At 39.9% G+C, this 24728-nt stretch overlaps 1 protein-coding gene across 6 annotated transcripts in view; it reads right to left on the bottom strand.

Annotated features, from left to right (window-relative positions):
- Positions 1 to 24728, bottom strand: part of DCLK1 (doublecortin like kinase 1) — a 298064-nt gene that overhangs the window by 264778 nt on the left and 8558 nt on the right. For all 6 annotated transcript variants that reach the window (XM_032496299.1, XM_032496298.1, XM_032496295.1 and 3 more), the window contains exon 3: positions 13936 to 14282. In XM_032496299.1, the coding sequence (XP_032352190.1) occupies positions 13936 to 14282 (347 nt within the window). The remainder of the gene's footprint in view (positions 1 to 13935; positions 14283 to 24728) is intronic.

Genomic DNA, 24728 nt, shown 5'->3' with positions numbered 1-24728 from the left:
TAAATCATTGGAATTAACATTTTTTCCATTTTGTTACTGTTACTCTCCGTTGTCAGCTTTGGCTAAAGGGAATCATAATAAAGACCATTCACCTTCGTATGTTAAGAGAGCAGCTAAGAAAGGGGGACCCTTAAAAACCGTAAACCAGTTCTAATGGTTTTGAAAAGAGTTGTCTATATAGGATTCTCCCCAGTGCAGCCACCACCCCCATAAATCCTGGGTTCTACAGACGCGCAAATCACCAGGAGGGAGGTAAGAAAGTGAAAATCAATAGTAATCTCAGCATCTCAACAACCTCAGCGTTGTGCCTAAAAATAAGCCCAGGATTGTTGGAAGGAGCTTGGCCAGGGACCAGCTTTGCTTTCTCGACCTGTAAGAAGCCTCACAGAGGAGACTAAGCCTTGTTTTGCGTTTAGAGATGACCTTGAACATAAAGAAAAGGGATACATAGACATATGGACATAGATACAGATAATGAACATACAAATTTCTCTGGAATCTAAAAGCCAGCAGCATCTGAACACTGAATCACAAAGGCATTCAACGACGGCTCAATGGACAGAATTTCCCCAGGTGCAGCTGTACTGTATGGTAGGATATTCCACTTCGCAGTGAAGTCTTTTTCCCTGAGAAGAGAGAAACAGGTAATTTTTTCAAAAGCCCTCAAAGATCTTGAATAGTAAAGTTATGAAAGGGCAAGTGGGAAAAGCAAATCATGAAGAGGGGAAGAGAGAGATTACAAAATAACTGGATCTCCTCCAAGAAACAGACAAAGCACATGGAAAGCATATTTTAGCGATGAAAAAAGCAAAAAAGATATACGGCTTGAAATATGTTAATATAATTTGAAATCTAGTCAGCCCATACATGGTATTTTGGACTGCTACAAAGAAAAGTATCTCCAAATGGAGCATGGAGAAGGCAGGAATGAAAAACTGATGTCTGGGGAGCACCCCTGGGGCATCAGAGGACAATCACTGTTATTCCACCCTGCCATGAACGTTAAGTGTTTTTCCTCTTAGCTGCCTAAGTTTGGAATTGATTCAGAAATACCATATGTGCAAAGCATGCAAAAACAATAAGTGCTTTGCTGTACTGGAACTGGCTGCATCATCTTCTCCACTTAGAGTTACTGACAAAACCCCACTGAGCCCCAGCGCTAGTCACACTGAGCTGGAGAGGACAAAGACCCCAGAAAAGGATTAAAGAATGATGCACTTCGTTAATCCATGATTATACAAATGACTTCACAGGTAGAAAAAAGTCTCTTCTATAGATGCGTGTAAAAGCATGGGGTCAGCATTTAAAAGTTGAGGCAATTAAAAAGCAGACCGGGGGTTGCTGGTCTGGCGGTGGGAGCAGGGAAGGACAGCACATGGGTGGGAGGGAACTTTCTGTGGCCACAGTGTCTCAACACTGACTGGGTTGTGGTGATGGCTGCAAAACTCAATGAATGTATGAAATCACTGAGGAGTACACTAAAACGGTAAAATTTATGGTATGTAAACTGTACCTTAATAAAGCTAGAAACATTTTTTTAAGTTGACATATTTTGAAATTCAACAATATTCCCCTTCTATAAAATGGCTGGATTTCTGGGTGATGCATTCCATTAAGAGTGTTCTTTTTCCACTGTTAGGAATGGAAATCTTTATGATAATTTGTAAAAAAGAGAGATGCTTAGAGGCCAAATGGGATCAAGAATTTCTCGTGGGTTCTATTGAAATGGTCCCGCTTTAACAGTTTAATTCACGTGCCCTCTAACGTTGAGAACATGCGTGTTCTCGTACATGTGTTAGATCAGTATGGGCTTTGTGTCACGAGTTGGGAATGTCTCAGTTTTCCTTCACTGGGTAGGGGGAAGACTTGGAAGAATTCCTCAAGAGATGATTTAGGGCCCCCTAGATTCACTGCTAGGGAAACTTGCGTTCTCATATTTGTTTGTTCACAAAGTAGGATGTGATTGGTACTCGTACTCGAGGATGTCCTTGCATTGTTTGGAAATGTGACGGCCAAGATCCTCTTAAGCAACATTACCTTTACATTTTAAATAACTGAAAGGTGTGTTCTACTTTATAGATTAACAAATAACACTTCTAGCACATTCAGAATACAAATAATGTTAAAAGCCTACTTTTGTGTCCCAGCATGCTAGTAGATAGCTTTACGTTTAAATTAGTCCCTTTGTTCAAAGCTTGTGGCATATTTTAGATGCCTTGAAAAGAAATAATAAATGGACTAGCCCTCAGTTTCACTACCCTGAACTTTCCCCATGAGGTGTGTTGTCAATCAGATCTGAAAAATCACCATTTTCTCCTTGCATCAGTCAACGTAAGAAAGAAGTTATTTTCAAGCTTTTGCAAGAATATCAAAATGTCTGAGAACTGATATTGGCAATTTTTACCCCCACATAGGTACATTTTGGGGCACAGGAGAATGAGGGGAAGAACTAGAGGAGATGTGGGTATGTTTTGAGTGTCAGCAACAGTAATGACACTGTTTTTTTCCAAGGTCTTAAAATCACTTTTTTCAAAGGGAAAAATGAAGCCTTACTATGTATTTAAATTATTGCATATCTCTGTCTCTGATGGCTTCTCATCTGGAAGGACCTTAATGTAAATGAGCCCACTGTAGAAGGATTCTGCTCATTAGACGTTTCCTTCATCCTGTTTGCTCTGTAATTTGGTTTAACAGAAACTGAAGGAAGGGTGTCAGACCAGTTCGGGCATGTAGCACCAGCTCTGTGCCAGCCAAAGACGGATAATACGTCATGTCGTGATCAAGAGTTGGAAGATATTTTCTATTGCAGCAGCTGGAAAGAGCTGGCATGAATATTGCTGAGTAGTTGGGTTTCCAGGAAAGTAAAGGACTGGAGCTGTCCCTGGGTATGAGGTTTTGCAGAAAAGAGCATAAAATCGTCTGTATATTGAACCTAACTCAGGGCTATTAACATCAACAAGAACACAACAGCAGCTAGCGTTTCTTGAATGCTTACCATATGCCAGGCACTAACTAAAGGTTTCTCCTCTACCATATCAGCAGTGTCATGAGATAGGTTACCTCTGTATTACAGATGTAGAAACAAGGGAAATAACTAGTCGACCCAGTTGATTAGTACGAGATCAAGGCTGAAATGAAATTGAGAAGTTGCCCCTCTACTTCCTGCACATATTAAAAATCTCCCCATGTTCTTCTGGACATTTCCACATTGAGAATTTTCTCCTGCATAGGGACTCTGCCTGACAACAGTTGGAAATCTAAAACCAACTCTCACGGAGGGTTTTAATGACTTCCAATCATCCCCATGGAAGCTATCCAGAAGAACCATGAGGAAAACATTAAATATGCACAGCCCATTGAGGGGCGCATACAGATAACGTCTAAGAGCACGCACAGGGACCTAGCGGCAACCATGGGCATTAAGCCTTCCATCAGGATCAGCGTTTCCACAGTAATTGTTCAGCCTTCCCTGCATGTCCTCACTTATTCTCCATACAGGAAGTCATCCATCGCCCACACACGGGCGGCCCATTGAGGCCCGACTGCAGTGGGTGCACACCTCATTCTAATGGACCGGCTGCTATCCAAAACTTGGCTGATGGCAACCATACCTTGCCATCTGATGTTAACACTGACATTGAGAGGATGCAAATAAAACTGCTAAGTAAGCTAAAGTGAATATTTAAGTCCGTCTACAGAGTAGCAGCCTGGCTTTACCCTCTTTAGGGCTTCGGATTCTGATGCTCTCCCTATTCACAGTGTTCAATCGCCTGATCAGTGCTTCCCAAGTTTAATTTGAATGTGGACCACGTGAGGATCTTGATTCTGATTCAGCAGCAGGTCTAGGGTGGGGCTTGAGCAGGTGCATTTCTACGAGCTCGCTGGTGGCACTACTGCTCCTGTCTTCCGACCACTCTTGGGAGCAAGGTTTTTAAGAACACAGGTGGAGTACATACCTGAGCTTACAGCAGGACTTTCCACAATTTGTTTTGTTGCATAACTAGTTACTAGTCCCTACAGTGTTACTATGAAAAAGCATCAGAAGTAAAATATCTCTTTTTTTCTTTCAAGATAATGCTTACCTTGAATTGTTTTCTTACAGGAGATTTTTTAAAAATAAAATATTGATTGTATCTTACTACCTACCAAATTAAATTTAGTTTGTAGTCTTCCAAGTGGAGAAAAAAAGAGAGCAGAAAGATCTCTCGTAGAGACACTGCTAGTCCTATAATTATGTGATTCTACTTATTGGAGTCTGAGCCACAAGTTAAAATCAAGAAGCATCACTTAATAATTATTAAGCATCTAATAAGGGTAGTCAAGGGTACAGAAGTTAATAAAGCACCATCTTCTTTCTCCAAGGTGTTCTGGTGTTACACAAGTTCACGAATGGTTAGAACACAAAGCAGAAGTGATTAGGCACAGAAAGAGAATTACCTTGTGTTTTTCCCTTAGGGAGAGACTTGTACAGGATCAGAGTGATTGTGCTCCAATGGACATAAAAAGCCTAAGCTGATATTTATGAAACAATACTAGACTTATTGAATCAGACAGGTTTTGAAATGTGATAATTTTTTCCCCAAGAGGATTCTAGGCAGAGTGGATGAATTCTGAGATACTTTTAACCTCCAGTAACTGATGACATTGAACAACATCTCAAGAGTCACTACTCCACACAATATTTGCCTCTCAATCTGACTTTATAAGTCTGTAACTCTCAGCCGTAAGTCAGAACTCAGATAGGAGATAGTCTGTTCATGAGTTACTAGAGAGGGAATCACACTGGACAGCTTGCCTTCCAAGGATCCTACACTGGGCAAGAAAATAACAAAATTAGAGAAGGAATGGCTTCATAATTTCAAGACATCTCCCACATGAATGTACGTAGTATCATGTGAAATTATAAGCAAGAAACCAAATTGTGTATAGAGTAGAATCTGAACTTTTTTTTTAAAGAAAAAAGCAAAAAAATTGGCTAAAACTTTAATAAGTGCCATCTTGTCAATGAGACTGTAGGTCATTTTAATTTATCTTAATATTTTCTCACTTGCTCCCAAATCCTTTATAAAGATCATTCATTAATCTTACAATGGGGAAAAGCCAATTAAAACATAAATCTCCCATCTGTCCTTTTGTTTCTGTGGCATGTTGTTTATGACATAGTTCAGATTTAAAATTGAATTTTTTAATTTCCATTTAATTTCTGAAACTACCTTCTTTCATTTAATTTAGTTTCGAGGACTTAAACTAATCAGAAAAATCTGCTGCAACATATTGTACTCAGCACCACGAACGCCCTTGAACACTGCAGGTTTGCTTCTCTGCAGTAATTGGGCCAGATGCTCTTCATGCCAATCTCCTACTGGCCTATCACCAATTTCTCAATCCATAGGACGTATCGATTAGCTCTTCTCTTTATGCACTGGATGGCTGCGGCAATGTCAGAAAGATTTAGGGCAATTTTCCTGACTCACATGGTGAGAAATTTCTAGCAGTATGTCTATTGTTTCCCCACACGATACAAGTTCTTTCAATTGAGAAATGCTCTAAAATTGGCAGATGAGTTTTTGATTCATTATCCCAGTCTTCAATGAAGCAGGTGCTTGAGCTAGAAAACCAGCCCCATGATGAACACCTTAGAGTCTGGTTTTGGTGCAGAGAGCACCCCCAACACAGACGGTGACACTCCAGCACAGCCCAGGGTGACCAGTCAGCTCCTAAATGGTCATGACCTGTGCTCTGCAAATCACTGGAAGCAATGTGCTTATTCCAAAGGGGCAGGTCATGGCAAAATGGTCAAAGGTCCAGTCATTTAATCATTCTATCATTTCTTGAACAAGTATGTACCAGGCCAGGGCCTAGAGATTCAGAGGCCAATAGGACACCATCCCTAGCCTCATCCTATAAATTCTGAAAAGGGAGGCAGGCACATCAGCTGTCAACAAGCCAGCAGAATCAAGAATTGTGGGGCCATCTGGATGGACAGAGGACAGTGAATGGAGCCCCAGGAGAGGGAGCGGTCAGTTCTACATGGGGAGGTCAGGAAATATTTCATACATGAGGCCACCTTTGAATTCATCTTGAGAAATAATAAGGTTCTTGCTTTGCAGAGCTGTGGTGATAATTCAGTGGGATGGATATAACTCAGTAACTAGCCCATGGCACCAGGCACAGAGAAGTGTTCAACCAGTGACAGTAATAATAATGTCAATGTTACGTTATTGTAATGGGTTGCCAATAGGTCACCCTTAAGGAATACCTGGTACAACTGAAGAAAAAAGTGATAAAAAAGAAAGTAGTATCTAGGCTACATTCACAACTGATTGACGATAAATGGAAAGATAAGAACATACTCAGTAGCAGTTTAGTCACGGTACAGACAATGGAAACAATGCAAAATGACCAATTCTATGTCAACAACATTATACAAGTGTCCTGTATTTTTAAGAAAGCCTGGAGTAGGAAAACAGAAGGGAGAAGACTAGTAGTTATAGAGGACCTACCATATGTCAAGCCAAGGCCCTTATATATATTTTCTCAATTAATTATCCCACCAATAAAAGTATGCATTTTTATTGCCATTTTAAAGAGAAAACTGAGATTCAAAGTTTCATTGGCTTGCCAAAGGCCACACGGCTGATGAGTGATGAAGTCAGGATTTGATCTTATAAGCATCTCCTTTCAAATTCCATGCTCTTTGCATCATACTGTAACACATTTTCATATGAAAAGACACATTTACAAAGGTAGATATGATTAGTAGTTATTAAACGAGAATTTTAAATAGTGAGTTCCCTCAACACATTTAAAATATGGCTGTCTTTCAAAAACAAAAAAACAATTTACCCTCAGCTTTTCAGGTATAAGAACTACCTACCAATCATTGAGAGCCTACTGTAGTGCTAAGTTTGTCAGATTGTCTCATTTAATCCTCATGACAACTTATAAAGCAGGCATTATTATTATTCCCATTATACAGATGAGAAAACGGAGGAGTACCAGAGAGTTCAACTCCCCAGTGGGAAAACAGATTTCACCATGACCAGGGGTAGAGGACAGACGACCCCAAGTCTATCAGTCTTAAGACTATGTGTTTGAAACTAGTCTATAAAAACTAGTGTTTCTCCTCTATATTATGTCACTGTATACATCTATGCTTAAATTACAACATACGTAAGCAAATTTCCTCATTACAAGTAAATTCAAAATACAGGACTTTCAAACTTAAATAATCACTTAAGTTGGGAACTAAGTTTTCCATGCCCGAATGAGAAATTAGATCAAGCTAGATTCTTCAGACTGAAATCTGAGCTCAGGCACAGCTGACGTTAAAGTCCAAGTTTTTTTCCATCATTCCAACATGCTCCCTCACAGGCCAAATCAGGCTCTCGGTCTCTGCAAAAGCACAAGTCACCACAAGGAGATGATCGCAAAGCTGACAGCCTTGGGAGAGTGCCCCAAGCACCCTGAGCACACCAGAGGCAGGGCTTCAGGGAACACAACTTCAGTTCAGCAGCGGGTCACTGGGGAACTCAGAATTCATTTTATAGCAGATTAGAATTCAATTTACAGAAAACTGACTTTTGCTGGGGCCAATCGAAGCATTAAAATTTACACCACTGCAGGCACCTGTAATTCATTACATTGTCGCAGAAGCTCAGGCTGGAAGGAAAAGACTTAACTCTCCCCAATTTGGGGGAATTAATCGTTTCAGAAGGACAGGTGTAGCTTATGAGTCCTGAATAGCAACCCAAAATAGCACATTCCATTCTGGACACTTAAATTCCCTAAGTATCATAACGATTCTTACCAGACAGCTAAAACTGTCCAGCAACTCAGAGCTCTAGCAAATCATGAGGATGGTTTAACATGTGCTCTGAGCTTTTGTAGGAAATTTTAATTCGACATTTTAAAACGTAAGCTAAATTATTTGTACCAATTGTTTTTTACACCAGTTGCAAACAAAACTAAAAGGTGTTACATTCACTTTCACAACATAGGTAATATACCAAATCACAATAGTAAAACTCTATATACCAAGAATAACAGGTTTAAATATGCTTAAAGAACTTAATTACAGCCGTCACAGAAGTTTTAATTTTAAAAAAGGAAAAACGCTATTACCAACAGGTACAGAAAATCTCCTTTTCCAGTCCAACCAAATTCTTTCACATCCTAAATTCTTCTTTTTCATCCTGAAACCTTTCGTTTTCACATCCTCTATGCTCGTGAATTGCTACAGCCCAGGTCAGATGTGGTAGTAATGGGTCCCACTTTTTTAACTGGTGTGGGGAAGAAACAGTCTAAGCTCTCTAAACTCAAGGATGAGCCAAATTATTTTCACTGCAGACTAGAATTAGATATTAAAAATCAAAAGGAGAAAAAACAAAGACTAGTTTGTGATCTCTGATTGATAAGATTCCTATTGATCATGTTACCATTTCCTGAAATCCAATACCCTCATATACCAATTACCTAAAATAAACGGCTGCAATTATGACTCATTTACAAGCATCTTTTGAGCTTTATGTTTATTATAGGTGAGGAGATCAACGATCAAAAGGTATAGAAAAGGCGTAGTAATTGATTAATTTTTTGACAGCTCCTGGGATTTCCTCTATAAGGCAGCTGCTTTGGTCAGAATGTTTGTGTCCCCCAAAACCTCGTATGTTGAAACCTAACCCCCAAGGTGATTATACTGGGGGGGTACTTTGCAGAGTGATTAGGTCATATGGGGAAGCCCTCATGATGGGATCAGTGCCCTTATAAAAGATACCCATTTCATATTCTTTTTCATTATAGGCCATTACAAGGTATTGAATATAGTTCCCTGTGCGATACAGTAGGACCTTGTTGTTTATTTTATATACAGTGGTTTTTAGTATATGTACAAGTGAATCACTATGCTGTACACCAGAAATTAACACAACATTGTAAATCACCTATACTTCAATTTAAAAAAGTGAAAAAAAAAGAGATCCTATGGAAGTCCCTGGCCCCTTCTGCCACGTGAGAACACTGCACAAGCAGAAGGAGGGCTCTCATCAGACCAAACGTGCTGGCTCCTTGATACTCGACTTCCAGCCTACAGGACGGGGAGAAATAAATTGATCTTGTATTTAAGCCCCCCAGTCTGTGGTACTCTGTTATTATAGCCCTAGGGAACTAAGACAGCAGCTATGAGGCCTGTTCTCAGTCTACATCTAGATCAGTTTCTGAGTACCTTTACTTTAGCTGAGTTACTCCCAGTGTTCTCCTGCTAGGAAGACAGTAAGTTGTTCGCTCACTCTGGCACGCTAGCGCTGGTGGATCTTACAAAGTGCACGACCTACGTGACATGCCTATAAGCTAAAAATACAACATCCTTGAGTTTGTCCCCTGCTACTAAAGCACGCTATTACTTTACACAGATCTTCAACGTCAAAGAGCAGATAAAATGGGGAATGCGCGTATATTTTCTACTTAAAGAGCAATCTGGCTTCTCATGACTATATTTCAGTGGGAAAGGAGGGGAAAATTGGGAAGTGCCTTATCTACGATCTTTACAGTATAAATTGCCTGCTTAGGCACTAGCTGTTCTAAGACTTGCTGTTGTTTATGTTTCTAAGTCAAGGATTCAGTAATCACAGATGCCGAAGACTAAGCAGTTCAAGACAGCCTGATTAGCTGTTCCAAAAAAGGACTCAGAAGATAGGCGAGTGTATCTTTTCAGCAAATCTTGTACTTTGGGGGCTTATTTTAATCACTTAAAAAACTCACACTCCAAACGACCTCTGGGAGTAGTTGCCGGGCAGGGGGAGTGAATAACCCACAGAAAACTCCCAACATCCAGAGTCCGGACTGGGGTAAGAGGGAAAGACTCACACACCCTGCAGAGCCTCCCTTGAATATGGAGAAAGGGCAAGTGATTTTAACCTTCAGTTAGAAAATGCCCCCTGTCCTTCCGGAGCCCTTAATCAACGCCCAGATAAATAATGCATCACTGAAAATAAGACACAGCAAGTGCCCTGAACTCCCCAGCCAAGACAGCAAAAGTGCCTGATCATATGGTGAGCAGACGCCCCCTGAAAGGTGTGAGGAGGGGGAGGCAAGGTTGCAGCAACCTTTTAACCAGAAGCTTCAAGGCTCTTGGATAAAGAATTGCAGCTTCCTGCAAAATGTCTTCTGTACGGTGCAGCACTTACAATATGTTGATTTCCTAATCTCAGCCGAAAAACCTCAAAAAAGCACTGTATAATGAACTCATAGGTTAGGACTTAAAGCAGAGCCAAGAGGCCAATAAGCAAAGAAGACCAAGAGGTGGCAGAAACAAGTGAGAGGGGCCTGTGGTCCACACACTTCAGCACCCATCTCTGGGTGCCATATGTAACAGCAGACACCCATGGGCTGGCACTGTTCCATTGTTAGAAATCCCAGAGTCACCAGTTACCTTCCCGTGGATACATCTGCAGGCTGCCCGAAGGCAATCTGAAAAGCCATTGCTGCTGGTATACCTTCCTCTCTACCCATTTATCCAAAGCACTTAAGCTATCAATTATTTAAACAATTCTATTTCCTCGATACAAAAACATTCCCTTTAAAAGCTTTACTGGGCGTTGCATTTTGGTGCAAGAGTTCAGTTATACTATTAAAAAAAAAAGAGGCAGGACAAGTGACCTTTAAGGGTGATGTACTGTGGACAGCATGTGAACCTAATGCCACAATGGGCAGGGAAAGATGGTGGCAGCACAGGGTGCCAGCCTACTACATATGGCAGAGCATAGTGGCACAAGAAGGCTTGGAGGAACCTGGTTTACTCTCAGAGGCTTATCAAGCCCTAGTCATAGCCCTGGCTGTCAAAGAATCCTTCTCACAAATGGCTTATGAGGGCAGATTTCTCTTTTGAACAGAAACGATTCTAAAGACTCCTGGGGTCCATGAGGAAGGCATCTTTGTCCCTACGGGGAACCCAAGCACAAAGTCTTTATATTCTTTCTACTTTATCAGCTCCCAAGAACTGAACTGAATCAGCGCCACACACACACACAAATCAGTTGAATACAACCGTCAGCAGAATGACTGCAGGGAAAAAACTCATAGCAGAAAACTTTCAGATGATACTCCTTAGACAAATTACTCACTCGAAAATTCTTTTCTGTACATTTGCATCTCTTTGGTGTTTTAATAGAATCTGCTGTGGTACAATGGTTATGAGCACACGCTCTGGACAGAGACTAGTTCAGATTCCACCTCTGCCTTTTATATCTGTGTAGTCTTGGACTTGTTTTTTTTAATTAACAAGTTCTGTGCCTTAATATCTTCATCTGTTAAATGGGGATATAATTGAGCTGTTAGGAGTAAACATGCTAATACATGCAAAGCAATTAGAATAATGCTTAATAAAACTAATAAAGCTATTACTATTATTATTATAGCTCAAAACTGCTTCAACACATTTATCATAGTGGTTCCCACAAGCACTCTGTGAAACAGAGGTGATCATTCTACCCATGTTTTACTGATGAATCTAATGAGGCTCAGTTATTTGCCAAAAAAAAAAAAAAATCTGGCTGAGCCAAGATTTGAATCCTAGTCTTTTGACATTAAACCTTGGATCCTTTTCCACTACTTTGCATTATTTACATGTAAACCACAGCAAAAATGAAACTGAGCAGGACCCTGCAAGGCCTTCTCAGGGACAGAAGCCCCCCATCCCCAACCCCTCCACCCCCATCCCCTGGCTCTTGTTTTTAGAAAAGCTTTAGCTTCCCCAAGCTCCAAGGGGCATATTTAATCAGAGAGGTGAGAAAACGCAGAAACAAAGGAAAACAGTCAAGCAAGACAACATAATATCAGTTCAGCCATAAAACAAAGTCAAGGACCTTTAGTCCCTCCTCGAGGGCTATACTTAATATCCTGAGCCATGTGCCTGAGCTGCTTTGCAGGTACTAAAGCCCCCACCAGGTGGAAGGCGTTAACTGCACACTGACCACCAGCACGGAGACCCCAGGCTGGCTGGAACCAGAAGGCTGAGGATGTTGACTCCTGAAATACCACCCTCTTACCTCACCAACAGCCAATTAGAGGGATGGACATGAGCTGATCCCACACCCTGAGACCCTGTCCCTCGCCTTGCCTTTAAAAACACTTCCCTAAAAGTCATGGGGGAGTTTGGGTCTTTTGAGCATGAGCCGCCCATACTTTCCTTCCCTACAACCTGGTGTCGGTAGACTGGCTCTGCTTTGCATCAGGCGATTGGACCTAAGTTTCGTTCGGTAACAAAAACAGCCATTATAGAATATAGACACGAGATATATTCCTGAAAAGAAAAAAACTACTGAGAACAACATAGTGTCTATCCTAGGAATTCGTTCTTGGAATAAACAAATGATCACTTGATGGCAGAATTCAGCTTACATAATTAAAGCTGATTTTTAGATTCAGTGTATAGCAATCTGGAACCCCAGAATTCTGAAGCAAGGCAGGAGGAGGCAGGTTTATCAATATGCATGCTTCGTTGTAAGTTTTACTCTTTAGGGAAACAGGTAAACTCCCATCTTGAGAAAAATCACAAAAAAAAATGCAGAACCACGAGACGGTTGACTAATTCATTACAAAGGGAACCCCTAAAGGGCATCTTAAACATTTAAATGTCAACCTTGCCATCTTGTTGTTATAATCCATAAGCCAACAGTGGACTTTCTGATCACTGATATATTGATGGCATTCAGGCCACATCCTCTTAGATCTAGAAAACTGGGAGTCTCCTTACTAAGAATCTTTACCCACATAACACTTAGGGGAAGTTTTATGAGACAAGTAGAGGACCAGCGAGCATAAATGAACAACCAGCAAATCATTCTTTTTTCGTAATAATTTTTGTAATTCAGAGCATTTGAATGAGTCCTTGGAGGAGGAATTTTTTTCATGACTAACACCCTGTAGTATTTGCATCTATTTCTAATTCATAAAGTTTGAACGTGTTAGCCTTCAAGAACTTGTATGAGTCTTCTATTTAATAAGATCAATCTTTTAATCTATGACTCTAGTTTTGGTTTTTAATATGTACTTTATATACAAATCATTCAAATTACCCCTCAACATAATTTTTAAGAAGCATATGACAGATCCACATTAAAAATTAATTTCAAGCAAAGCTAGTGTGTTAAAAAAATTGTCACTTAAACAAAAAGATACTGGTAAACTCTGAATGACCAGCAAATTTCATCACAGATGTATCTTTTATTCAGCTCACCATGAGGGTTCTGCCAGATCTTTACAGAGTCCACACAAGACTTCAAGTTCACCTGAGTAATGCACATTAAAATGTCCACTCACTCAAGTCAACTGAGTATATTCCACTGCTAAAGAAACCTCCCTTTCATTTTAATTCTAAAATTGTTTTCATGTATAATATTCTAGAAATATGCCTCTCAAAGCCATCCAGATGGAAATATTTCACCACCTTAGATATGTACTTAAAAATCTATAAAATTTAAATAAATCTCAGTAGTGAACATTACTGAGACATAAAATTATGAAATACTATTTAGGCCAAAGAAAGGACTTAGATTTTTCTCTATTGGTCAGAGTTCACCTTAACACTTCATCCCTGCTCAAGGTGGTAAGACACTGCTATACAACCAAATTGAAAACAGATGGCTGAAAAAGCACCATTATGTTAAGCAATTAATAGCTGTAAAAGTAGAAATCTCTGAGTAATCATTTAAGCTTCAGAGGTCTGTATTCATACTTTATTCCTATGGATAATCCTGTGCTAATTCTACCCTTGTACTGATGTAAGGGCAACAGCTATGTATTCATGGACGAAATGACCCAACTCCCTCCACGTCAGTAACATGTATGTTTCAGGTCCCCATCACATGCTGCATAAATTCCCCATCTGCCAGGTTTCCTGCCCGTGAAGCCCAGGTCATACCACAATCCCGCCCTTACCTGCTTCCCGTCCAGGGTGTACAGGCGTTTCACCACTCCCGAGTCCAGCTTGATGGCGTCCGTTATATCAGTGAGAACCTGCTCAAAGGAATGAGCGGTCTTCTTGTTCAGCAGAATCCTGACGGCTTTCCGCGGCTTCACTCCACTTCTGATGATGGTGACCAGCTTGGGCCGAATGAAATCCTTATTCTCCCGCACCTCTGAGGGGCTCCCTTTGGCAGTGGCCAGTGACGACACCGCCCGCGAAGCCGAGGTGGTCTTGACATTCACCGACCAGTTGGGGTTCACGTTCTTGGTGTACTCCAGCTTCTTGAAGGGCTCTATGGAGCCACACACGTAACTCTCTCCTAAGGAGGAGAGGAATATATTTAAATTTACACTAAGGTAAACTCATTTCCTTTTTCGTACTCGTTGATTTTTCCTTTTCTACCTAGAAGTGAGAGATACCTGTGATTTCTTAAACAATGGGGGCATGATTAAAAACTAATGAAAAAGACAGATTTTGATTTTTAATCCAGCTTTGTCAGCAACAGATTTGTATACTGGAGGGAAAAAAATAAATCATCATTCCTGCCTTTGTTCATCTTCAGATTGGTGACAGAAATACTGCTATTGAACAGCCCTCGGAAAGATACGAAACTGAATTCAAAATAGAAAGTTTTTGGGGGGTTTAGGTATATTTATGTTCGCAGAAAACTTCAAAATCAGAAGTACATTTGCCACCTGAGGTAACTTAAAAACTGAAAATGGATCCGGAAACAGCTTCTTAAAATACCTGTGTAATTTCTAAGTTTGATGGGAGTGTTTGCTAAACATTTTGTAAAGTCAAATAAAATCCCAAAAGCAAGCAGAATAAACCACCTTGCTTTTCTTCCATCCACACAGGGCCAACCACAGACCCACACGCACGAGGAAGCCAAGTCATACTCGTTTATAGACAAAAGGTTTCAAGAGTGGTCAGCTTACAAACTTCATGAGCTGACTTCAAAATAAATGTAATTATATAAGAGGAATAAGATCTGAGGATCTAATGTTTGGCATAGTGACTGCAGTTGGTAACACTGTACAACTGAAATTCGCTAAGAGAACAGAACTTGAATGTTCTCACCAAATAAAAGGGAAAAAAGATAAATATTTGAGATGACAAATGTATTAACTAGATAGGGGGAATCCTTCATATATATACTATATATATGTAAAATCATTTTAAGGTACACTATAAGTGTCTTACAATTTTATTTATCAGTTATATCCCAATAAAGCTGAAAAAAGAAAATAAACATATAAAACTAAATGTTTATTTTAAAAGTGACTCCTTAACAGAGAATCGTTTAATGAAGATAGACAATTAAATAGATGTGGACCACATAAAAAAGAAAGTAACATATGTACCAAACGATGACAAATTATAAAATGACTGATCCTTCAAAAAGTTAGGTCAAAGCATTTTGAAATTAAAGATTTCGTAATGGCTTTTTTTCTGTGCTAGTAAGTCTATAACCAGGAATAGGCAAAAATGCTAAAAAGCCTTCATAATTGCAGGTAAAGTGGCCTAGGACTAATCCTAGCCCATTTACTTTTATCTAAATCCTTGTCCTATTTTTAAATTAACAGTGCAAGCACCCAAGGCCATGGAACAGGTATTCACATAAAAATAAGTGAACCAGGGTTTCAAAAATAGAAAAGCACACTTAACACGTTATCAAATACTCAGCCAATGTTTTCAAAACACGCTCCAACGTGTGTTTCATACATTATGTCTCAGTAGAAGTGGTACAAATAGTACAAATTCAGGAAACCCCCTTTCTATTCACTTAGCAGACTGTTATTGGTTCCAACTATGCTTTTCTCAAGATGCGTGTGGCTCTTAAAAACACACCCACAGGGCCACAACAAGAAGGGTGTTTCTGAAGGCTTTGTGGAAAGACAGTGTGAATGTGATGGTGGGAAGGGAACTGGAACTCTGGGCTCGAGACTTGGCCTGTCAGCACGGGACTCAGTCAAGTCCCCTCGTATTCTCAGTGGTCATTGATTCGCACTGGATGAAGGCTAATGCCAGTGTTCACTTTCATCTCACCAAGTTTTTTGATGATCAGATTAGATAGCAGAGATCAAGTGATCTCAAATGCAAAATTGCAACACAAGTGAAAACCATCCGAGGCTGCAATGACCCGGATTGTGCAGGACGTAGGTATTATACTGTAAGGCGATCATTACTTCTAACTACACGGTTATCAGTAGACACAACTTGGGATCCCTCTCAATGCGAGGATGCTCCAAGCATTCCCCAACAAGACATACGGGCCATAATTTAGCTGGCAGAACCAGTCTTTGTCAGAATTCTGTGCTAATCGGAGATAGGCAATTGTCTGTTTGTCATTTTATATACTAAGCTAATAATTAGCATCAAAACAAAAACATGGAGTGGTTTGTGCTTCCACAAAGGAAACTTTTTAACTTTAAGAATAAAATAATTTTAAAAGGGAAGAATTTTAAAGTACTCGTGTAACAGTATGGAATGGGTTTGTTGAAAGAGAAAATAAACACTCTTTTCCACATCTTCTTAGACAAAGCACACTGAAAACTTCCAAAAGGATGACAACTTTGAGAGGGTGACGTGGGCTTGGTTCCAGCAACAACAAGGAGAGAAAACTTGTGTTTAATCAGTGCTGTCACTTTGAGGCTCCTCTGCCTCATTTGTCGGATTCAAAGACTGGAAGAGAATCCTGGGGAAGAGTGTGAGGCTCCAAAAAAGATAATGTTGTGTTAAGAGGAAAGTGACAGCTCAAGGGAGAGGAAGGAGCTGGCCACCGAAGCCAAGACCACACACCATGCAGTGCTGTCATTTAGAATCTATTACACTATTCAGGAATTCAGGAAAATCCAAGATGGTTTCCGTACGTTAACAAGCTTATTAAGCTGTGCAAATATATTTACATTGTCTATCTGATCCACATTTTGACTCCTTTTATTTCAATCATAATTCTAAACTCCTTCCCATCCCTAGAGATGCAGCCAGTCTTAATGCAGTTATATTAAAGTTGATTGTGTTTTGTGATTTTTGTAAAAATTCGCTTTTCAATGAATGTGTTCATGTCATCGATAACTGTAAATTAACAAAGGTAATGGTTCTGAATGGGAAAAATACATAGTCTCGATCTGGTCAAATGGCTCTGGATAGTCAGGGTTTAATTTCTTCCTTAGCTGAGCAGAGACTTAAGAGACAGGTTATATTCTTGATCAGAGAATCATCAGTAGGTGGCATTCAAGACTGGACGTGAGGTATGTGCTTGAAAGGCCATTTGAAAGTAGCCAGATGAAGTAAAGCTTCTCATTACCATCCGTGCTTCCAATACACGCTAAGCCATCCCAGAGTTTTTTGGTATAATTTCTACTACCACAATGAAATAAGTTACTGTACTTAAGTCAAAGTATATTTGAGCAAAATAGCCCAAAACTTGCTTTGAAAGTTTTGGGTTGTTTACTGTGGGTGAAATTAAACAACAATGGCAAGATAGCGAAGATCACAGATGGTTTAAAGAAAATGATATAAAAATCTATTTAGAGGTGGAACTGGAAATTACTAAAGATAATGACTTGCTGGTTGGTTATCATACTGTCAGCTTTATTCCAGTTTATCAGAGCCAAAAACTTTGTGTTAGACTGACCCTTAACTTGAAATTTAATACTCTGGGTATCAAAGACACCCCAACGAATAGCAAGAACTGCAGAAACAGCACCTGTCTGAATTGCTGTGGGATTTACAAAAGCCAAAAACCCCACTAATATTTGCCGTTAAGCAAAAAGAGAAAAAAAAAACAATTAAAACCAAAAAAAGGTAAGGAAATTGAAGCATGAAATTATGTCTGGATCCAACCAATACCTCCTAAAATATCAGAATGGAGTAATTTTTCCCTAAAAGACTTAGGTATTTTGGGGGACTTTGGAAAATAGAATAATTTCTGTGTAAGCATATTAGATTATTTTAAAGGTAGTGAAAATTCCCTGTTTTGTTCTCAAAAAATCGCATATACATTTTTAAATGATCGTACTTGCTGTTATTCTTCAAAGTATGGAAATAAATGTTCTCTAACAAAGTTTACTAGTAAAGAAAATCTGTAAAATTAATGCCACTTGGCCATTGGCTCCCATTATGAAATGAGAGGATTTCCACTTAACAGAAAGTCACTATGGAGAACTTCCAATAACATGGTACCAGCTCCCTGGTTGACAAAGCCTGTGTTGAGTCAGCTGGAAGGTATTCCTCCACAAGCTCCCACATGAGGAGACAGCAGACGTTTGTCCTGATTGCTGGAGGTTCTTCATTGGCTAAGGGTCGTGACTTATAAATTCCAGCTACAACATCACCCGTCTTCAGTCTGAAAATGAGCTAATCTCCACTCTTCATATTATTAAAGCTGGCTGTCACCTCCTTTAGGATTCCTTTAAGCTCCAAGTGTGGCATGTTCAAACGTATCTTAAGGGAGGGCTTTGAGTGTTGTGTTTCATTTTTTCCAGAGTATAAACTTTCTTACTGAAAACTCTGGAAATGAAAATTCACTATTTGAGAGTTACAGTAAAAGTTGGGAAATATTCAAACATATATTGAAACTTCTGAAACTAAACTGAGTTTAATTACATGAAAGATACCATTGGTGGAATAAAAATCATAAAGTGCCTTCTGGATATTGTATTTAATGAGCCCATCGCAGAGATATGCAGCAATATTTCATAATCTACCTGGGAGGCGCTAGTTTAAGATGATTTTGATAGTGCTATGAAAGGCAAGAAAAAAGATTCCCAAAGGCACATATGGATCATTCTTCCATGGAAGTCTTTTATAATATAATAGTACATTTTAAAAAAGCTTACTGAAAATAAAATCTGAAAGTCTATGTTAGGCCTACGGAAAATGTCAAGTCAAATTTAAAGCAACAGAAAGATAAGATGAAGAAAAAAATCAAGGGATCCAAATTTTTTTTAATTTAAGACTGCTATAATTGAAAACCAGAGAAACTAAAATTAAAAGAGGAAAACAGACTGAGGAGCTATAATACAACAGTGTGTTAATATAATGTGTGAAGCTTATTCTAATTTACAAAAATACAAGGTACTAAAATAGAATAAAAATGCCACTAGGGACATCATAAACTGACACCAACCTTTTTGGAAAGCAACACAGCAAACTATTTGGAGCCATGAAAATTTCTTCTCATTGCTAAAAAAATTTCCCTAAGGAAATAACAGAACAACAAATAACAAAACTGCAACAAGTACAAACAGCACTAGCTGTGAAACCTAAACATTTTAAACAACCTCCTAAATTCTCAAGAATGGGTATAATACCTAAAAAGACTCCTAAGTCATGAGCTTGTCTTCAAAGAGCTTAGAAAGCAAGATGCGCATTTGGAAAGATTCCACCACAAGACAATAAGTGATCTTTGCTAACTAAGTGGTCCAGGAAGTCCTAATCCAGAGAGGAAAAAAAAAATCATTTCCCACTTTCCACTGCACAATCGATGAAGAAGAAATGGAATTCACGCTGGCCCTGGAAGCGAGGGTAAGGTTTTCATTAGCAGAAGAGGACAGCATTTCAGAAAAAAATAAAATAATACGCTCTACTAAACAGTACAGTAAAGGGGGAGTCTGTATGATACTATTATGTTTCAGTATTATTTCTCAAAAAATAAAACGGAAATGGTTCCAAGGACACATAAGTTAGAGCAAGACTAGGGTAGGCTACAAAATCAAAGTTTTTATGCATGATCAGAACCGGGTTTTAGAAAGACCACACTGGCCGTGGAGTGAAGGAAGGGCTGAAGGTATGACCTGGGGAGACAAAAGTCAAGATACTATTTTAAAAGCTATTCTAATAATCCAGGAGGGGAGAGGGAGAACTGACCCTCACACATCTGCAATAGGAACAGAGAGGAACGGATGCTCTGAGGAGTACTTAGCAGGCAGAATCAGTTGACTGGATTGCAGATTTGGCAACTGACTAGATGTGGGGCTCATGGGAATATGAGCCAATGACAACAATGAAATGATGGCGCACTGAAATTTTATTTTGGCCAACTTCCCACATATCACAAAAATCAAAAATCAATCCAAACACCAGTTTGGATTAGATGGTAAGGAAGGAAATTAATTTGGTTGTGCACATATCGAACTTGAAGTTCCTAGGAGCCAACCAGATGGAAATTTCCAGCCAGCAGTTAGAAATACAGGTCTAGAGGATGAGAAGGAGATGCACGTGGTAGCTGCAGCTATGGGAACGGATAAACGGATCAGAGAGACCCCATCCAGCTGGACAAGATGAAATCCAGGGCAACGCCAGTGCTTAAAGAGTGCCCAGAGGTGGAGGAGCCACTGAAGGGAACTGGGAGAAACCAGGTGCCTGGAACCATGGAAATGAGCCACGCCATGTCGCCTGTAATCCTCACCACAATTCTACCAGCTAAGTATAAATACACCTTTTCTTACAGGCACACCGAGGCACAGGGAGTTAGGTGGTTTTGCCAAGGCCACCCAGCTGGCACAGGTGGAACCAGCATTCAAATGTAGGTGGTCTGACTACAGAGCCATGACTTCAGCCTGACACCAGGCACCCTCAAGAGGGCACCCACCTTCTCCTACTCAAAGACAGAAGGGACGCTGGGAGGCGGGGGAGCACAAGGAAAGAGAGCTGCTGAGCCCAGTAATGGGAGACAAGCCAGAACAAGGAAGGGGCAGGAGCAGGACCACTGACAGAAACACAGTAAAGACTGGGTTGTATTCCAGGTGTAAACAGGAGAGCAAAGTGCAGCACAAAATGGTTTGTCGGTGGCCTGCTTTATAGGCAGGAAAACTGGGTTGAAGACCATTATAGGGGGCCCACGTGTCTAAAGCACCTGCTGTAAAAGGGGCTGTAATGAGTATGTAAAGCACAGGCAAATGTAGAGTCTATAAAAAGAAAAGGAAAAAACAAAAATAAGATGTGTATTTTTCTCTTAAAAGCCTACATAGCACAGGGAAGAGATGGCAAGAGTCAAGTGGCAGGAATATGAGGAGCTATTATATTATGTTATTATCTTCAGCTTTTTTGCATCTTTCAAATTTTTCTGTAATGCTCACTGTATAAACATGTGTCAATCCTTCAGTAAAAAACGAAAAAAAAAATGTTTAAATAGTATTGAGAACTTGAAAATTACAATAACAGAGAAGAGGTAACAAACTGAAGAAATGCCTGAAGCAGAATCAACAGCATCTGGTGACAGCTTAGATTCATGGGATGAAGAGAAAGAAAAGTCAAGGGTGATGTTAAAGGAGATGGTTGACGCCATTTAACCAGATCCAGAGGTGAGAAGAGGCGTGGACTGTGGGCAACGTCCCAGAATGGGTTCACGTTTACACGTGCTGAGTCTGAAAGGACTTGGGATTAAAGTACACGGTGGGTACATCCTGGAGGCTGCAGTGCTGAAGGAAGGTCTGATTTGGGTGGGACCAGTTGGCCTTAAAAGAGTGCTTAAAACAATGGGGTTGATGACGTCATCGTAGATGAACCAAAGACAGGAAAGTGGAGGGACCTGTGTTTAAAGGTGAGGCAAGTAAAGAGTAAAACAGAAAATGATCATTTGAACACCTTAAAAAAAAAACACTGCTACAGGCAAAATTCACCAAGACGTGCAAAAATTCATGGGCAAAAGTTTAAGAACAAACAAGATATTTACATAGCCTCAAAGTTCCTCCCCCAAATATTCATCAACTACAAAGGGAAAAAGAGTAACTTTAGAGTGAAGATAATTGGCAGGCACTTCCTCACGATTACCGTCCCCAGCAGCAGGACACGGCAACACCACGTGCCCCTGAAATGATGCCCTGAGAAGGATACAACTTCCTTCCGTAGAATTCCTGCCACAAATGCAGAACTTCAACCTAATCACTGGGTGACCCCAGGCTGAAGGACATTCTACAAAATAACTGGCCAGTACTCTTCCACTGTCAAGTCATTAAAGACAAAGGAAAACTCAAGAACTGTCACAGCTTGCAGGACATGAAGGACACAGGACAGCTAAATGCAATGTGTGATCCTGGAACCAAAAAAAAAAAAGCCATTAGTAGAGAAATTGATGAAAGCTAAATAAAGCATCTAGTTTAGTTGTTAGAATTGTTCTCAAGTCCGTTTTTACTTTTGATAATTGTACCATAGTGTGTAAGATGTTCCCTCATGGGAAGCTGGGTCAAGAGTATCCTGGCAAGGGAGTAGGGGAGCAGCAATAGCTCAGTGCATGTGCTTAGCATGCGCTAGGTCCTGGGTTCAGTCCCCAGAACCACCATTAGAAAAGGGGGGTATATGACACTTTCTATCTTTGTGACACTTTCATTATGTCCAAATTAATTTTAAAATAAAAACTTTTGAAAATGAGGCAGGTAGCCTGGAAAAAAATAAAACTGAATTCCCTACCTCACATATTACACTAATACAACTTCCATTTGAATATTTTTAATGAAAACATAAAAATACTAGAAGAAAGAGAGCAACAATTTTATAATCTCAGAGAACACAGAACCCAAGAGTCATGAAAATCAAGCCATAAATGAATAGACTGATTCATTTGATTATATAAACTGTTTGTAGGTCTGCATGGCAAAAAAAACCACACAATAACCAAAGTCACTAAAGGACAACCTGGAAAAAAAGAAAATCTGAAATTAGTATCACAAAGGCTAATTTCTTTAAAAGAAAAAAAATCCTACAAGTCAATCAAAAAAAAGACCCCAACTGGATAGAAAAATGGTCAAAAGCTATGAAGAAACAATACATATGGAAAGATGAAAATTAAAGCTATAAGAGGATCCATGTTTTTCTTTTCCTAACAGATTGGCAAGTGACAAAACATTTGGTAACATGTTGTCTTGTAGAAAAACAGCCACTCTCGTACATCACTGATGGGAATATCAACTGGTACCACTTCCACGAAGAGGGATTTTGCATTAGCTCTTAAAAATGTAACGCCTGTACCTCTCCATCCAGCAATATTACTTCTAGGAATTTATCCTACAGATACTCTCGTGCATGATTAGAGAATGTACATCCAAGGATATTCCCTGAAAAACTGTTTCTAGTAACAGAGGACTGGACACAACCTAAAGGTACATCAGTAAAAGACTGGTTAAATAAATTATGGTATAAAGGGATACTATGAAGCCAGTAAAAAGATCGCAGTGGTTCCAGACTTGTGTTATGATACACTGTTAAGTGCACAGAGCATGGTGCTGAACTGCGAGCACAGTATGGTAACTGAAGGGCAAAAGACATGTATATTCTTTTTTTAAAAAAATTTTAAACAACTTTATTGTGGTGTAATTTCTGTACAGTAAACCACATATATTTCAGATGTACAATCTGATGAAGTTTGATAGGTGTATATACCTGTGAACCCACCACCAAAATCAAGATACCTATCGTTTCCATCACTCCCCAAGAGGTGCAAATTTTGAACTCCCAATTTATCCCTTCCCATCCCCTTTTATATCTTAACATGCATGGGTATCTCCGAGGGGATGGAAACTCAAAAAACTAGTAAACTGTTGGCCACAGGAGAGTTTTGGAGAGGCATGTTTTACAGCGATTCAAAACTTAATTTAAAAAATTTAACACAGCAGAGAGAGGCATAGCTTCCTCTATGCTCCTCTCTCTCTAATTCTCTCTGCAGTGAATTAGAGGGGGAAAAAAAGTAGATAACACCACGTCAGGGGTAAGGAAAACTGCCTGTAGAGCTGGGTGACCTGGAAATCACGGCTGGAGAGAGATTCCCTAACCGAGGGGTGACGTGTGGGTTTATTCCTGAGCGGGTGATTTGGATGGGGATTTGGGAAAAGCCCTTGCACTGGGGCTCCAGCGTCAGGCAGTGTCCACAGTGGTGAGAGGAGGGGTGTCACTGCGTGCGCTGGAGCTGAGAAGAGGGATTTGTTTCTCCTGCAACAAGACCTCAGGTACAGGTTAACGTATTTCTGTCCAGAAGATAACAGACTTGCGTAGTTTTTATCCTGATGCTCAAAGGAAATGCTCTGGTCCTCTCACAGCTACATTCGCACATGATGTTAAAAGAATGCCTATCTCAAACAGTACAGAGATCAGTGGTTGTCAGGGTTTAGGAGCAGGGAGGGATGAACAGGCAGAGCACAAAGGATTTTTAGGGCAGTGAAACTGCCTTATTATGTATGATACACGTCATTATACCTTTGTCCACATCCACAGAACGTACAACACCAAGAGTGAGCCCTAATGTAAACTATGGGCTTGGAGTGATAATGATGTGTCAATGGAGGTTCATGGATTGTAACAAACGTACCCCTCTGGTGATAATGGAAGAGGCTGCTCATCCATAGGGGGCAGGGGGTAGATGGAAAATCTCTGTACTTTCTGCTCAATTTTGCCGCCAACCTACAATTGTACTAAAAATAAAAGTCTGTTCAAAAGCGTGGGGGAGGGGAATGCCTAGTCCTCCACACACATCACTGATGCTTGAGCATCTGACAAAGAAAAATCAATCAGTCAGTCGGTGCTCGGGATTTATATTACAGCTTTCATCTAAGAGTTCAAAGGTTCTAAATGTTACCCCTTCATCTATCCTCACAACCTCTGCATACCTACAGCAGAATACAAACAGTGTAAAACTGGGTAAAAAGAGGCAATATTGGGAAAATGAGGCCAAGTCTCAAGGTGAATCACTTGCAGAAATAGGCTTGCAATTCAACTTTCCTTATTAAGCATCATGATTTTTTTTAAACATATAAAGGCCATTTTGGAT

This window comes from Camelus ferus, chromosome 14 (genome assembly GCF_009834535.1).
Source record: "Camelus ferus isolate YT-003-E chromosome 14, BCGSAC_Cfer_1.0, whole genome shotgun sequence".
Classification (NCBI taxonomy): domain Eukaryota; kingdom Metazoa; phylum Chordata; class Mammalia; order Artiodactyla; family Camelidae; genus Camelus; species Camelus ferus.
This window is presented reverse-complemented; position numbering and strand designations above follow the sequence as displayed.